Here is a 17,248-nt window from a genome sequence, read left to right as displayed (position 1 = left end):
GAATTAGCCGCCATATTGCAATCGATAAGAAATAGTGTAACGTATATATCTCGAACTGATAGCGTAAGGCATAACGTAAAACTAGATAACGTAATATGAAGCACTATATTAGGAAGCTGTTAGCTTAGTATAGTATTATCAATTAATCAAAAATATTTATTAATCTTATTAAATTTCGTTGTTAATTAAACTGTATTTAAACGGAAATCATAACCCAGACCAGAGCTGCGAAGCAAATGTCACAGACTAGCAAGAGTGCTGTGACTTGGGGGAGAAATGAAGGGGGCAATTCTCCAACGCATCACAGTCTCAAAATGTGTGAAATGTTTGCTGAACTTTCTAAAACAGGACATGATTAAACCAAGCAGGATGTCTTTGTGTGTGTGCTAGAAGCCTACAGTGTCATGAAATTAAGTGCCAACTCAACATTCTCGTGGGCGTTTATGAGAGCTTGAGGTATAGGGTAAATGCCTTCGAAGAAATTAATATGAGGGCCCATCAAGCTCTCAGCTGGTCAGCTCAGCGGCAGAGCTCAATCCTGTGCATCAGGCAACACAGAGGCAATCTCAAAGGCAGAATGTGCTGGTCCCACAGGAACTAGTTATTGTTGTTGACTCTATTGTCAGGGAGATGGAGAATATACTACTATGCAAACAGGATAGGTGGAACAGGACCAGGATATGTCTCCCAGGGGCAAAAGTTGATGATGTTGTAGAGCAGATATCATCTTTTAAGGGCACAAAAGGTGATGTACATGTTGGAACTAATGGCATTAAGAGTAAGAGATTTGCAGATTTACTCAACAAGTACAGGTCAATGTTGGAAATAAAGTTGTGAGTTAATGTTGAGAATGTGAAAGTGTCTGCAATTCTGCCCAGACACAATAGGAGGGAGTATATGATGAGAGCCTTGTTGATCAATTCAGCCCTGGAGAGATTAGCATTAGTAGAGGCATATGATGCAAGAAAGCAAGCTTATGCAGCATCAGCCAAAAAAAAGAAATGTTCCCATTTCACCCCTCCATTCATTCAAAGTACCTGTCAAGCTCAGCCTTAAATTTATTTAGGCTATCAACTTCCACAACAAAGGATGGAAGTCTGTTCCACCAACCAACTACCCGCTGGCTAAAGGCAAACTTCAGCACATCTATCCTACATCTGTCTTTCCTCAATTTGAATTTATGTCCTCTCAAATGATTATTCTGAGCAAGAGGAAGAATTCCATCAGCATTGAGCATGCTCAAACCATTCAAGGCTTTATACACCTCAATCAGATCACCTTGAAGGTGCCTAGTCTCCAGACACTGTAAATGTGAATGGAAATGTTAGTGAATGGAACAAAGGGTTGCTCAAAGAGCAACCCTTTGTTCTATTCACTAACATTCCTTTGTTCCATTCACTAATCTTGTTGCCCTTCTCTGTATTCGTTCCAACAGCTCTACATCCTTCTTAAAATGAGGCCTCCAGACCTATATACAGTATTCAAGGTGAGGCCTGACCATTACAGAGGGATAATCACCTCCTTATCCCTGCTAGAAAAATTCCTGTATATCATTGACAAGACACTATGAGCTACTCTTGCAGACCATCTTCACTGCTCAGAAAACTTCATATCTGCCTGCACAACCACCCCCAAGTCCCTTTCATTCTCTACCACTGTCAGTGTAGTACCACAGAATTGATACGTCACTCTGGGGTTGCTGCTTCCCATATGTAGTACTTTACATTTCTCAATGTTAAACTTCATTTGCCATCTCTCAGCCTATCTGCTCAACTTTTCTAGATCCTGTTGCAGCAGCAGCGTACTGTCATTAGTGTTATTAACAACCCTGCCAGCCTTTGTATCGTCTGCAAACATGGACATTAAGCTTGATATACCATCATCAATATCATTTATAAATACAGAAAACAACAATGGACCCAATACTGAACCCTGACGGACTGCACTAATAACATTAGTCCATGATGAGCAGTGTCCATTGATTACCACTCTGGCTTCCACTCATTCATCCCTTTATCCATAGCAGCAATTTGCCTCCAATGCCACACTGCTCCAATTTGTTCAGCAGTCTTCCATGTGCAACAATATCAAAAGCATTTCTAAGATCCAAATATATGATATCAAAGTTATTCCCTGCATCCAGTTCCTTTGTGACCACATCATAGTATTCAATCAAATTGGTCCGGCCAAGACTTTCCCTTAACAAAACCATGCTGTGTCTGAGCTATAACTGAAGTCTTGTCTAGAGGATCCTGCAGTGCTTCTTTAACCAGTGCCTCCATTAATTTTCCTGTAACAGAAGTTAAACTAACAGGTCTATAATTACTTGTGTTGCTCTTTGATCCTCTTTTGTGAATTGCAGTCACATTTGCCCATCTCCAGTCCATGGGTGTCTCCCCCGAGTCCAAAGAAGCTCTCATAATTATAGCTAAGGGTTTGCTTACTTCCTTTGCTGCCTCCTTTAATATAACTGGATAGATCCCATCCATCCCCGGGTCCCTTTTTTATGTTCATCTTCAACAATTTCTCCTCCACTTTCCTCTCAGTTATTACAAAATCATCCAGCTCACTGCCAGAGTTTAACTGACCTCTGGCATTCCCCTCCCTGAATAACTCCTCATGGGTGAATGTAGATGCAAAATACTCATTTGGTTTGTTAGCCACCTGTGCAGGATCAACAACAGTTGAACCATCAATATCCAGTGGACCAATCTGATTCATCCCTTTCCTTCTAGAGTTTACATAGGTAAAGAACTCTTTGATTGTGCAAGGCTCAAGGGGTAGAATTTTTTTCAACCTGGTCTGGTCCTTGTTGACAGGAGAGACTGCTTCTACAGGGATGAGATACACTTAAATAGAAAGGGTGCAAGAATATTTGCTGATGCTATCGAGGCAGTGTTAGGTGGGTCGGAAAACTGCTAGCTTGGGGGATACACAGACTAAAAGGTTAACAGTGGCCGCAGACAGAGGCAAAAGTGATTCTTGCACTGCTTCTATTAGAATGAGCAGCAGCCTGGAAAGCAAGGCAATGGAGTTTTCCAGGACTGCTGGGAGTCATAGTGGAACAAATAAATACATGGGCTGTATAAAGGTAACTAAATATACTTGCATGTACACCAATGCTAGGATGAGCTTAAATTTGATGAGCTTAAAATGCTAGTCGGGACGTCAAAGCCAGATATTGTTGGGATATCAGAGATGTGGTATCACACAGATATAAGCAGTGCAGAATTGGAATTTAATTAGTACAATGTGTAGAGAAAGGATAGACAGGAGAGGAATTGAGGGGAGGTTATGCTGTTAGTTAAGAAACACATAAAATCTAAGGAAGCACATCCAATTGATGTTGGTGGACAATGCAATGTTGAGTCTGTTTGGTGTGTCATAAGCACTGGAAAAGGAAAAATGAGAGTAGGTATGTGTTATAGGCCAGAGCAATTGATTAGAAAAATAGTCTAGTAAATCAGAATGTCTTATAATAGGCAATTTTAACTTTCCAGATATTGACTGGAACTTGTGGATTGGTTACTCACACAGTAGAACAACTTTTTTCGGATTTATTGGATGACTGTTTTCTACAGCAGCATGTTCGAGGGACAACCAGATGGAGTAATCTCCAAGCCTTCTTGGAGGCTAGTAGGCTTTTCATTCCAACTAAGAAATACTGTTCAAGGTTCAGGCCTAAATGGATGTCAGATGAATTAATGAGACGCATGGCAGAGAAGAAAAATGTATGGGATGCATATAAATTATTAGGTGACATAGAAGCCTATGGCAGATATAAGCTTGTCTGTAATCAAGTCACAAAGGAGGTTCGGCAGGCGAAGGCAGAGTACGAGAAATATTTGGCAAAGGATGCAAAGAAAAACAGCAAAGAGTTCTTTACTTAAAGTAAAGTAAAGTAAAGTGCAGCCATTATCAACCCACTGCAGGATGGAAGCCTCCTCAACGATTCATGCTGAGGGAAATGGACCATAATCTGCCACGCTGGTCCAATGCGGGTTGGCAGATCGACCGTATTCAGCAGTCAGCGGCTTGAACCCCGGTCTACTCAAAGAGCGTGTGCTACTGCACTCCCGCTCCTGCCCACTCGGCTACGGAGGCCGTTTCTTTACTTATGGACTACATAACATAGATGGGCTGACTGTTGATGATCATGCTCAGTTAGCTGATAAACTGAATGAGTATTTTGCATGTACTTTCACACATGAAGAGTTATTCAATGGAGGGAATGCCAGAAGTTTATCAAACTCTAACAGGGAGCTAAGTGATTTTGTAATGACTGAGAGCAAAGTGGAGGAGAAATTGATGAAGTTAAACATAAGGAAAACACCTGGGGTGGATGGGATCTATCCATTTATATTAACGGAGGCGGCAAAGGAAGTAAGCAAACCCTTAGCCATAACTATGAGAGCTTCCTTGGACTGTGGGGGGGGAGGTCACCATTGACTGGAGGTGTGCAAGTATATCACCAGTTCACAAAGGGAGTTCAAAAGGTGATACAAGTAACCAGTGCTTTTTTTATAAAAAAAAAATAGTAGCTGCTACTCATTCTTTGCTATCAGGAAAAATTTTCAATTTTTACTGATAGTAAACAATATCAGGAAAATTTTTTTTTCCTGATATTGTTACTTTAGTAATGTTTTTAGAATAAGAACATCAAATTAAGTATATTAACACAGTTTATTAAGCATAAATTTATTATTCATTAATGTATAAAAAAATAAGTGAAATAAGTAGTGAAATAAGTAGTAAAATAAGTAAAAAATAATAACACAAGTAAAAATAATTTCATAATAAAGTTTTTTTTAGAATATTCCAAATTTTTTTTAAGTTCTCATCTGACACCCTATACCAGGGGTCAGCAACCTTTTTAGAGTGAAGAGCCATTTTTGATCTAATAAAAAAAGAGAGAATCCGAAGAGCTGCACCTCAGCTCACGCTGGGAAGAGGGGAGGGTGAGGCAAGAGTTTTTAAGAAATGGAATAGAGTGGGAAGGTGTTTATTAAAAAATATATATATTTTGAAATATCATTTATTAATACTGAAAAAACGCATCCAAATAGGTACAAATTAATGTGACTTTTGCTGATAAACTTCTTGAGCGAGTCTCTCAACAACATGCGAGTATGTCGTAATTAAACATGCTGAGCTTTAAACATGCTCACATTGTTCAGATGGCAGTTTCTTGATTGATTTTTAATATAGTTCATGTTCAAAAATATTTGCTCGCAGAAATAAGTCGAACCAAAAACTGAGAGTAGTCCAAACGCAAATATTTTCAAATTTATATTTGGTCCGGCAAGATACTCCACGCATCGAACACAATTTGGTCTGCATTTTAAACTCATCTATTGCCATCCATTTGTGTAGAATTGCATGGGCAGCCTTTTGCATGTCCAAATCCTCAATTTCAGTTTTAAGGCATTTTAGTCTTGTACTCCACATTTCCTTGATAAGTCATCTTAACTCCATTTCAAATTGTGCTTCATGTGAGCTGTAAAGAACCGCAGTTACATGTTAAAACGGAGCAATATGGCCTAGTTGCTAATGCTCCTAAAAACCAAATAACAAACAAACATGTTAAAAAGAGCTGCATGCGGCTCTCGAGCCGCAGGTTTCAATCCCTGTCCTATGCCGACTTCTTTTCTTCCTCTTTGTGTGTCGGTTGCTGAATGACGTTTCCGAAGCAGCCACAAATCAACATATTTTGCTTGATCAAAGCGTGTCAGCAGTGGGTCTACAATTTTAAGAAACAGTAGTGAAGAAACTGTTTTTGTCATCAATGAAGAGCTTGTTGGGCTAGCGATCAGATTCATTTGGGAAAATCCTCATTCACTCGATGAAATTGGTATCGTACTCAGAGGATTCATTAAATTCTTCAATTCTTCCTAAACCTTCTTATCAATTAGGTATCCCCAAAATCCACGCATTGCATCTCTTTCATTTAACTGTAACCTAATTGACAATTTTCTAACTTCACTTTCACCAAATGCCAACAATTCATGGTTAGAAGGATTAATACCTTCGTTGTCCTCGTTTTCCATCTCTCGTCATCAGTATTGTCACTAGTTCTTAAATTTGAATTTTTTTCTTTTCTTTTTTTTGAAACTGTCCAAAATGTCGGTGTCATTCAGAAATTCAGGTACTGTGACCATGTAAACAGAAATGGGGACAATTTACGGAAAAATGTGGATAACACACTTCCGCGAAAGAACAGATGATTATTTGTTGGGGTAAAAGAAAATCACTCCCTCCTAATTCATGAACGGGGCGCTTACAGTTGATTTACAGAGGTATCCAACCTACAGCTTGCAAGGAAAGTGAACTAAAACAGCATTTTAAATTTTGTTAATTATCAAAAAAATTCTCATTAAATGTTTTGTTCAGTAAATGTAATTCTGTATTATACTTAATAAAATTTTAGAATATTTTCAATTTTACTTTTAAATGCAACAAGATATGGAAAATGTAACACACTAAAGAAATCTAACTTTGAATTCTTTTGAATATGGCTCTTGTACTTGAAAAGATTGGACACCACTGCAGTAGAAGGTGGGCTCTGGCCCACCTTGTACTGCAGTGGTGTCCAGAGTGAGAAGATCAAGGGAATACACCTTGATCTGCTCACTCTTGACTAGCACAACTCCTCCGTATGTGGGACAGGTGGTCGGATAGGTTTTACCAGGTACAGTCAGTCCTCGCATAACACGTGTTTACACTACACGATTTATAAATAGGGGAACGATATCGTATATAGCACGAACCGAATTCGCTTATGCACGATTCGCCTTTGTGTTTACAAGAAATGGCAGTCGAACGTGGAATCATCCCAACTGAACACAACACGATAGGAATGAAGAGAAGATTCTGAAAATGTATTTGTTTTTTATATCAGTGAAGGGGAAACACATTTCACCATAATAACGTAAAAACCCACACAATTCCAGCTATCGGTATTCTCACAAATGCAATTAGATTGAGTTTACTATCAAGATTATAACATATTCCGCTAGCTGGAATGCAACTGGAAATTGTTTTTATTGTTTTATAGTAGTAACCCTCCAGAAATGTGCTTTAGTAAAAGGTGAGCTAGTGAGGTGTTCATAGTGTGTCTCTGCCTTTACGGTGTTGTTATTTCAGTTGCTACATGCATGCAGCTTTGTTTATGTGTATCAAGCGTGCCTCCTCATTTTGTAATTGTGCTTTATTCCCTAAAAATTAGTAAAATACTTAAAAGGTGTGAAAAAGAAGCATCCTGGTGAAGTCACTACAGATTCAGAGAGAAAAAGAAAAGCAGTATCGATAAATAGAGGCAGACTGGGTCAAAAATTCTTACCCGGAAAAATTTGTAGTGGCCTCATACTAGCGTTTATGGCCAAAATCACACCGGCCTCCGGCCCACCGGGGTTTCCCCGGTATGGCTTATGGCCAGTCCGCCTCTGTCGATAGAGAAAAAATATGAAATTGTGAAACAATTTGAGCGAAATGAAAGACCATGTGATATTGCACGTGCTACAGGCCTAAATGAGGCAATGCCGAGAATTACAAAGAATGCAGAGAAAATAAAAACAACTTTCATAGTAGGAACAAACCAAAGTGTAATTAAAATCCATTATATTAAGACACAAAGAATTGGAAGAGATGGAACGGCTGTCATCTGTTTGGATAGAAAATCAAACAAAAAACAAGTTTGCTTACGATAGAAGCAATAGCATTAGCAATATTTTATTATGTAATAGTCGTAATAAAATACGTAAGTATTTTCTTACGATTATTTATTGTGTTTGGTAATATTTTGGTTACAAATGTGTGTTCAATCTTGGGTGGTCGGCACCTAACCCTATTTTTCCCATAGGGCCTGTTGTTTATATTGCATGATTTTGCATTGCATGAGGATTTCTAGGAACGCAACTGTCGTGCTATACGAGGACTGACTGTACCACTAAATTCTAGAATGCTTTAGCTCTCTTAATTTGCTCAGCAGCACTAATAAGGCCAGAAATGCGAACAGTGCGTTCAGAGTTAATTCTCTCCTAATCCGTTCACTATATGAAAATTTTCTTCGCTCAACGGAAACTATTTTAAATGTAACTTCCAAGGGGAATTCAAAATAATTCGCTATAAAAGGACTTCGTTAAACAGAGGTCCGACTGAGTAATTTAGAATTATAAAAATGGTTATACAGTTTTATATAGAAAAAATCTTAACAATAGACAGTAAAAAATGCAAATTTGGTTAAATAATTTTAAGCTTAACTGAATAGTTGGTAAACATTACGGAATATTACAAATTTCGAAGTGCACTGCATCCAAATGTCACACGTCACTGTTAATAAAGGTGCTGTTACACCATACTGTTGCATACCGTTCCAAAAAAAAACACTGCAAGTAACTATAGACCTGTTAGTTTAACTTGTGTTCCAGGGAAAATAATAATGGAATCATTGGGTAAAGAAGCATTGCAGGATCATCTAGACAAGACTGCATTAATAGTTAAGGCAGCATGGGTTTGTTAAAGGGTGGACTTGTCTGACCAATTTGATTGGATACTATGATGTGGTCACAAAGGAACTGAATGCCAAAAATAATTTTGATATCATATACAGCAGACTCTCGATTTACCAGGATCGGGTTAACCGGAACACTTTGAGACTCCAAATTTAAAAAAAAGAAAGGAATCAACTGGAAATCATAAAATTCAAGTAATAAGTAGAATAGGTATAAACAGATATTTTGCAAGTTGTAAATAAGCGACAAGGAATGCTGTTATAAGTTGTAATTGGGAGATTAATGTGCCTATTATCTTGTAACCCCCACTGTCTTCATGCCTGCCACTCAAAAAAAGAAAAGAAAAAAAAGAGACCAAATGTTTAGTGTGGTGCGTCAGTTGTTGTGTTCCGTCGCACCACAAAAAGACAAATTTTGTTTCTTTATTTGTCAGGGATGTCAAAATTTTTTTTATAGTAAATATATATATTTTTTTTGTTTAGAAATCGCGAATATGATGGGTAAATGGAAAAGAGTTGGGCTTTCAATTAAAAAAAAGATTTGAAATTATTCAAAAGTTTGAATATGGTGCATCCTTTAAATCTCGAATGAACCATTATAATGTTGATGACCAAACCATATGCGACATTGGAAAAAATAAAGAGAAGCTATTAGATTTAAAATCAATATCACAAAAATAAACGGAAGCATTGTATTGGACACACGAGTAGTACATGGTAAGTTTTTTATCCATTGCCATATTTTTTACGTAGGTTGCTGAAATTTTTCGATACAGTAAGTCCTCGACTTATGCAACTACGGATTTTGTTTTCACTCAATTTTTTTTTTTTTTTTTTTAGGATTGTAAAATTTAAAACAACACCAACAAAAAATAATAATAATAAGCAATCAATAACGATGGTCACGGTACGCACAAATTTCACAAATGAGATCAAAGTAAGAAGCAAAAAAATAGGAAAAAAGAGAAGATTCTTACAATTATTTATGTGTTTTTTTTTTTTTTTTTTTTTTTTGACTGAAGATTTCAGTGAAGGGGACACACACACTTCACCATAATAATAAAAACCAACAGAATTCCAGCTATCGGTATCATCGCAAATGCAATAAGATCGAGTTTACTACCTGTTTATAATAAATTGCACTAACACAGTGGTTTTCAACTAGGGTGCCATTTAATTTATATATTTATTTTGTTATATTATCCTTATTATTGCGTTCCATAAACCACAATGACAGTATTTACATATGTCAACTGATCATTCTATTTAAAATTCCAAAATAAAAAAAAAATTACAAAAACCTCACATTATAAAAGATTACAGCTTCATTACACACAATATTATGTTATGGTTAACCTTTTATGCTCCCTTGTCGAGTGGCACTCGATACAACACAAACACATGCCTCAGGAATTATGTATCGAAATAAGCTCGATGGTATCATATAACATATTTTTTTAATATTATATACACACAGGCAGAAAATTGAGTAGGGGGTGCCACAAAATAAAATATTTAAGGGTGACATTATTAAAAAAAGGGTCGAAAACCACTGAACTAATAGAATAAATAAAATCTTGATTTTATTTATTGTCTTGATGTGATAATGAAAACCATAATTACTACTGGTTGGTGAAGAGAAGAGGGGGGGGTGCCTCCAAAATCTGAAAAGCTGATTAAGAGTGCTGCGAATTTAAAAAGGTTGGGAAACACTGCACTAACAGAACAGCCCAATAAAGCGGAAAGTGCAAATTGTTTTTTGTTGACCTCTAGAAATGTGCTTTAGTAAAATGTGAGCTCGTGCGGGATGATAATAGTGAGTTTTCGTGTTAACCCTGTGAAGTTCTTTTCAGAAAATTTAATTTTGACCGTTATCATAGTGCCGACTAAGAGGATAGTGACCGCGGTACTAGTAAATCTACCAAGAAAAAGAAAGCGATCGATCTGGATCAGAAAATTAAACTAATAAGAATGTATGAAAATGGTCAAACATTAACAAGTATCATGCCGAATTCAGATTTGTCAATAATAATATAGTAGCAATATGTTACTAGTCATCCTCGAGTTATGTGAAACTCGACAAAGTAAAAGGTTTTGGAACGTATCTCTTACATATGTCAGGGACTTCTGTATTTTTTTATTAACCAGGATATCGATTATAGGGATTTGTTTTTTACCATCTATCCCGGAAAATCGAGAGTCTACTGTACTTGGATTTCAGGAAAGCTTTTGATACTGCTCCACATGGAAGACTGCTGTGCAAATTGGAGAGGTATGGCATTAAATTGAAGTTGCTACAATGGATAAAGGGATGGTTGAGTGGGAGACGACAGAGAGTGGTAATCAGTGGACACTGCTCTTCGTGGACAAATGTTATTAATGGAGTTCCTCAATGTTTGGTGCTGGGCCCATTGTTGTTTTGTGTATTCATCAATGATATTGATGAAGGTATATATATCAGGATTAATGTCCAAGATTGCAGATTTTACAAAGTTTGGCAGGGTTGTTAATAACAGTAAAGACAATATGCTGCTGCTGCTGCAGCAGCATCTGGGAAAGTTGGGCAGATGGGCTGAGAAGTGACAACTGAAGTTTAACATTCACAAATGCAAAGTACTGTATATGGGTAGCAATAACCCAAGAGAATCATACCAACTGTGTGGTACTACACTCAGGTAAGTGGAAAGTGAAAAAGACCTGGGGGTAATTGTGCATTCAAATATGTAGTTCACTGAGTGGTGCAGATGGGCTGCCAGGGTAGATCATGGATTTCTGTCAATGATATATAGAAATTTTGCTAGCGGGGACAGGGAGATGATTATTCCATTGTACTAGGCAATGCTCAAGCCACACTTTGAGTACCACACCTGTACAGGTCTTGAGGCCTCATTTTAGGAAGGATGTAGAGTTCCTAGAACGAATACGAAGAACTTGATTGTACGAGTACAAAGAACTCGGGCAACAAGATTGGTGAGGGGAACAAAGGGGTGCTCTTACCAAGAAAGGCTTAATGTCTGCAAATTGCAGTGCCTGGAGAGTAGGCACCTGCGAGGTGATCTAATTGAGGTGTATAAGGCCTTTAATGGGTTGAGCAAGCTGAATGCTGATGGGATTCTTCCTCTTATTCAGATTAAGAACCTGAGGGGACATATTCAAATTAGAATTAGCATTAGTAGCGGCATATGATGCAAGAAAGCAAGCTTATGCAGCATCAGCCAAAAAAAAAAAAAAAACCTTCCATTTCACCCCTCCGTTCGTTCGAAATACCTGTCCAGCTGAGCCTTAAATTTATTTGGGCTATCAACTTCCACAACAAGGGATGGAAGTCTGTACTACCAACCAACTACCCGCTGACTAAAGGCAAATTTCCACACATCTATCCTACATCTGTCTTTCCTCAATTTGAATTTATGCCCTCTCAGGTGATTATTCTGAGCAAGAGGCAGTATCCCATCAGCATTGAGCATACACAATCCATTCAAGGCTTTGTACACCTCTATCAGATCACCTTGCAGGTGCCTAGTCTCCAGACACTGTAATTTGCAAAACTTAAGCCTTTCTTCGTAAGAGCAACCCTTCGTTCTTTTCACTAACCTTGTTGCCCTTCTCTGTACATGCTCAAGTAAATCTACATCCTTCCTAAAATGAGGCCTCCAGACCTGTATGCAGTACTCAAGGCGCGGCCTGACCATTGCCTTATACAGAGGGATAATCACCTCCTTTTCCCTGCTAGCAAAATTCCTATATATCATTGACAAAACCCCATGACCTGCCCTGGCAGCCTGTCTGCATTGCTCAGAAAACTTCATATCTGACTGCACAATTACTCTCAGGTCTTTTTCATTTTCTACCACCTTAAGTGTAGTACCACACAGTTGGTACGTTTCTCTGGGGTTACTTCTACCCATGTGTAGTACTTTGCATTTGTCAATGTTAAACTTCAGTTGCCACTTCTTAGCCCATCTGCCCAAATTATCCAGATCCTGTTGCAGTAGCACACTGCCATTACTGTCATTAACAACCCTGCCAACCTTTGTATTATCTGCAAACTTCGACATTAAGCCTGATATACCTTCATCAATATCATTGATAAATATAAAAAACAACAGTGGACCTAACACCGAACACTGTGGCACTCCACTAATAACATTAGTCCAAGAAGAGCAGTACCCATTGATTACCACCCTCTGTCTTCTCCCACTTAACCATCCATTGTAGCAACTTACCCTTAATACCATTCTGCTCCAATTTGTACAATAGTCTTCCATGCACAACAGTGTCAAATGCTTTCCTGAAATCCAAATATATGATATCAAAATTATTTTTTGCATCCAGTTCCTTTGTAACCACATCATAATATCCTATCAAATTTGTTAGACAAGACTTTCCCTTAACAAACCCATGCTGTGTCTGAATTATTGCTGCAGTCTTGTCTAGATGATCCTGCAATGCATCTTTAACCAGTGACTCCATCATTTTACCCGGAACAGAAGTTAAACTAACTGGTCTGTAATTACTCGTGTCACCCTTTGATCCCCCTTTGTGAATTGGGGATACATTTGCACATCTCCAGTCCGTGGGAACCTTCCCTGAGTCCAAGGACGCTCTCATAATTATGGCTAAGGGTTTGCTTAGTTGCTTTGCTGCCTCCTTTAATATAACTGGATAGATCCCATCCACCCCAGGTGTTTTTCTTATGTTTAGCTTCAACAATTTCCCCTCCACTTTGCTTTCAGTTATTCCAAAATCATTAAGTATCCTGCTACAATTTGATAACCTTCTGCCATTTTCAAACCTTAATAATTCCTCATGTGTGAATGTAGATGCAAAATACTCATTCAGTTTGTTTGCTATCTGAGCAGGATCATCAACAGTCGAACCATCGATGTCAAGTGGACCAATCAGATTCAACACCTTCCTTTTAGAGTTTATATAAGTAAAGAAATCCTTGCTGTTTTTCTTAGCATTTTTTTCCAAGGATTTCTCGTAATCTGCCTTCGCCTGCCTAACCTCCTTTGTCACCTGATTATAGACTAGCTTATATCTGCCATAGGCTTCTGAGTCGGTTGATAATTTATATGCATCCCATGCATTTTCTTCTCTATTACGAGTCTCATTAGTTCATTAGATAACCATTTAGGCCTAAACCTTAAACAATATTTCTTAATAGGTATAAAACTTTTAATAGCTTCCACGATTAATTCCTTGAATGCTTCCCACTTAGAATTTACTGTTGGTAACATCGTCAGTTGATCCCACTGTGCAGAATTTAAAATCTGTCGGAGACCACTGTACTCATGTGGGCATTATGTGGGGGGGGACAAAATGATGTCCACAACCTATAGCTTATTATACACCGTTGGAAAGAGCTCAATGACTAAGTTTAAAATATTATTTTAAAATTAAAAATGGTGGCATCAGATAGGAAAATGAGTAATTTTCATGTCCCCCCACACTCTATTTCCGTCGCTAATGGAGCTAAAAATTTAAAAATCACATTAGCTATGCATTATTCAATGCTTATCAAGGGAAAACTATTCTAATTGAAATCTATCATTTACTTTTTGTGTTAAAATTTTAAAAAAACACAATTTTTTTTATTGCACTTCAATAGCACGCTTCTTTGTACTAAGTAACTCTCCTTTTGGTACAAAAAGGTTGCTAAATAGTTAGTTAATAATTCTATAAAGGTCATTTATAAATTTTGCGACAAGAAGTATTTTTTACCAATTTTCAAAGCTGGAGTTGTCCCGGCAAGGAGGTACTCAGAGAGCCAGTGTTGAGGTGGCGATGGTGGGGAGGTGCCTGCACAGAGTCTTGCATGGCTCTCACCTGCCAGTCGCTTCTCCCCAAGACTTTAATTGCTTCTCTAGGAAGAAGTCTGAGTCACTTCTCCCATCCTTGTCATTCACAACTGGAAAGACTCAAATAGATGATGTTTTCGTTGGTTCCTCAGTTTTAGGCCAAGCCAAGGTACTAGAAACTCTATTTCAGTTACCGTAAAGCTCTCTGTTTGAGAGCTTTACGGTACTTTATACTACACTAACAACCATTCATGACTACAGACCCTTCATCCTGAGTGCCTGGCACTCATTAGTTGACCGATTTATATTTTCATTTTCTTTGAATATGTGAATAATAAAAATTTTTCTGTACGCATTATATTATGTATACCATGTAATTTAATATTATTGCAGGTAGAGTTCGTTGTCAGAAGAGTTCCACATGGCAGAGTGTATGCAATTAAACGAGAGGTTGAAGGTCAAAATTTGGGCATTGTAAGAGAAGGAGGTACCGCAGAGGTATGTTTTCAGAAAATTGAATAAAATTATACAAAATGTGGCAATAAAGTTCCTGGACTGGTGCAATAAAAAGAACACAAAGTGGCTCAAAAATGGTTTTAATTTTATTCAAACCTGATTGAATGCACTTATTTCACCATTCTAAAAGTTTCTGAAAAAAAAAAAAAAAAAATCAGGGAAGCATCCAAAGAAATGATGCTCAGTTTGGTGCTTACTTTTTTCTTTATGTCCTCAACATCCTGAAATCTCTTTCGTTTTAAGGTAGTTTTCACTTGGGGGAAAGAGAAATCCTCTAGTGCTATTTTGGGACCGCAGGCTGGATGATCTGTACAGTGCTAAGTTTCATCAGAAATGGCTTCGCAGCAGAATGGGTGGGGGCACTGCTTTTCTGTTGAAATTCCAGCCTCATCCAGGAAATATACTTCAGTAGTCTTTGAAGCACCTGTATACAGAATGCAGCATTACATGCTCTCTCTTTCAGGTACAAATTCCTGGTGAATCACACAATTCCTGGTGAACACCCCGTTTGTAAAAAAACAATTAGCATTGTCTTGATCCTGGTCTTCTGAAAACAAAATGTTTTGGACCTTGGTAATGATTTTGAAGTCCACTGTGCAATCTCATCTGTGGATCATATTGAAACATTCAATACTAATCAATCTCCAATGAGAATACAGTTGAAGAAATTAGGACTGTCTTGACAAGTCTGGATGAGGTCTAAGTATGGTGACACTCTTTGTTGCCCTAAGTCTGAGTGGTACCAATTTTGCACAGACCTTCCTTTTTTCTAAATATTCATGTAGAATTTGATCAGTGATCCCCTTATTCATATCCATCATTCTGAGGGTCAAATGACAGTTTCCTGAATTTTTGCAACTCTGTATTCTTCGAGACATTAACACATACCAATTTCTTAGGTCATAGCAAATATCCTTGCATCTGTCTTTGAACCACTTAAACCATTCAAACACACTGGTACAATTTAATATTTCATCACTATAAACAGTTTTTAAATTCCATACATTTCCCTTTCAGATTTTCCTTTTCCCGGTTAAAAGTAAAATTCAATAATCATTCGTTGCTCCAATACAAAATCGTGACAAGAAACATCAGTGCTACTAATGAAACTGGTTGTTACTTGAAACCTGTCAGCATGCTGTCCAGTTTCTGTTCCACCATCTGTTGGAGGAAGTTTGAACTACAACATGCCACTTCCATTTATTTTCAAACTCAAATGAACATGATTGCAATAGCACCTGGGAACTTTACTGCCACACCTCGTATATAGCAAAAATCACCTGTGTGCACTAGGCTGATTGAAAGAATATCTCCTGATTTGTATGATATTCTTTTGAATATCGTACAAGACAGGAGAAATAAAAGCCAATAGAGTAAATCAAAATAATAATCATAAATGTCCAAGGAAATTTTGAACTGGGGAAATAGGGACTCCTTTGGAACTTAGAGACATATAACATTTGCACCCTCATTAGCATTTATGAGAGACCTCAATATTATATATGCATATGCAATAAAGCGTTAACCAATAAAACTTACTTAAGCAATTATAATGGATATGATATATAGATTATAACGGCTTAAGTTTTATATATATATTTTTTTAAAATAATGTGATGTGGGTTACACTAGTCAAAGTGGCTGTCAGTATTGTATTGTCAAAAGTGGTCAGAATTTTTCAGCTTATAATTTAATTTTTGAATATAGACAACTTAAGCATTGAACATAAGTACAGAAATATGCTACTCCCCCTGCTAAGAACAACAAAACATCATAGCAGCTTATCTCTATTTATTTATTTATTGTTTTCACAAGAGCATAAAGACCATAGCAGGTATTACTAAAATGATCAAAATTTGTGTGGGAGATCTACTTGTGAAAGCATCTTATCCCAATAATTTTAGGCAGCTCTCTTGAAATAAACCATTGGAGGCATTCCCATTTCATTAACTGTGCACAGAACTTCAAATACTCCTAAAGGAGCCATTTCAGAATGGGACCTCTTAACATTGCCATGAAAGAAATTACTGATGAACTTACACATCACAAATACTAAAAGTAATAATGACCAAGCAGGATGGTGTATTCTTCTCCCACAAGGAATATTATTCTTACCTTCAGCACTGCAAATTTCCCTGCATCAGTTAAAGCCAGCTACTCACTTTAACTGATGAGCATTGCAGACAGTCTGCAAGAGCAGGTCATGGGGTTTTGTCAGTGATATACAGGAATTTTGCTAGCATGGAAAAGAAGGTGATTATCCCTTTGTATAAGGCAATGGTCAGGCCTGCCTTGAGTACTGCATACAGATCTGGAGGTCTCATTTTAGAAAGGATGTAGATTTTCCTGAGCATGTACAGAGAAAGGCAACAAGATTGGGGAGGGGAATGAAGGGATCCTTTTACCAAGAGAGGCTTAA

General features: G+C 37.5%; 1 protein-coding gene across 4 annotated transcripts in view; it reads left to right on the top strand.

Annotated features, from left to right (window-relative positions):
• Positions 1 to 17,248, top strand: part of LOC150085748 (uncharacterized) — a 639,529-nt gene that overhangs the window by 465,972 nt on the left and 156,309 nt on the right. For 3 of the 4 annotated variants that reach the window (XM_090374215.1, XM_090374214.1, XM_090374217.1), the window contains one exon: positions 14,707 to 14,811. The exons of the other annotated variant lie outside the window; for it this stretch is intronic. In XM_090374215.1, coding sequence (XP_090230341.1) covers positions 14,707 to 14,811 — 105 coding nt within the window. The remainder of the gene's footprint in view (positions 1 to 14,706; positions 14,812 to 17,248) is intronic. 4 annotated transcript variants of the gene reach the window in all.

Source organism: Mastigoproctus giganteus, chromosome 5 (assembly GCF_048544385.1).
Source record: "Mastigoproctus giganteus isolate SK-2022 chromosome 5, ASM4854438v1, whole genome shotgun sequence".
Classification (NCBI taxonomy): domain Eukaryota; kingdom Metazoa; phylum Arthropoda; class Arachnida; order Uropygi; family Thelyphonidae; genus Mastigoproctus; species Mastigoproctus giganteus.
Note: the sequence above shows the minus strand (reverse complement) of the source record. Positions and strands in the feature narration are given on the sequence as shown.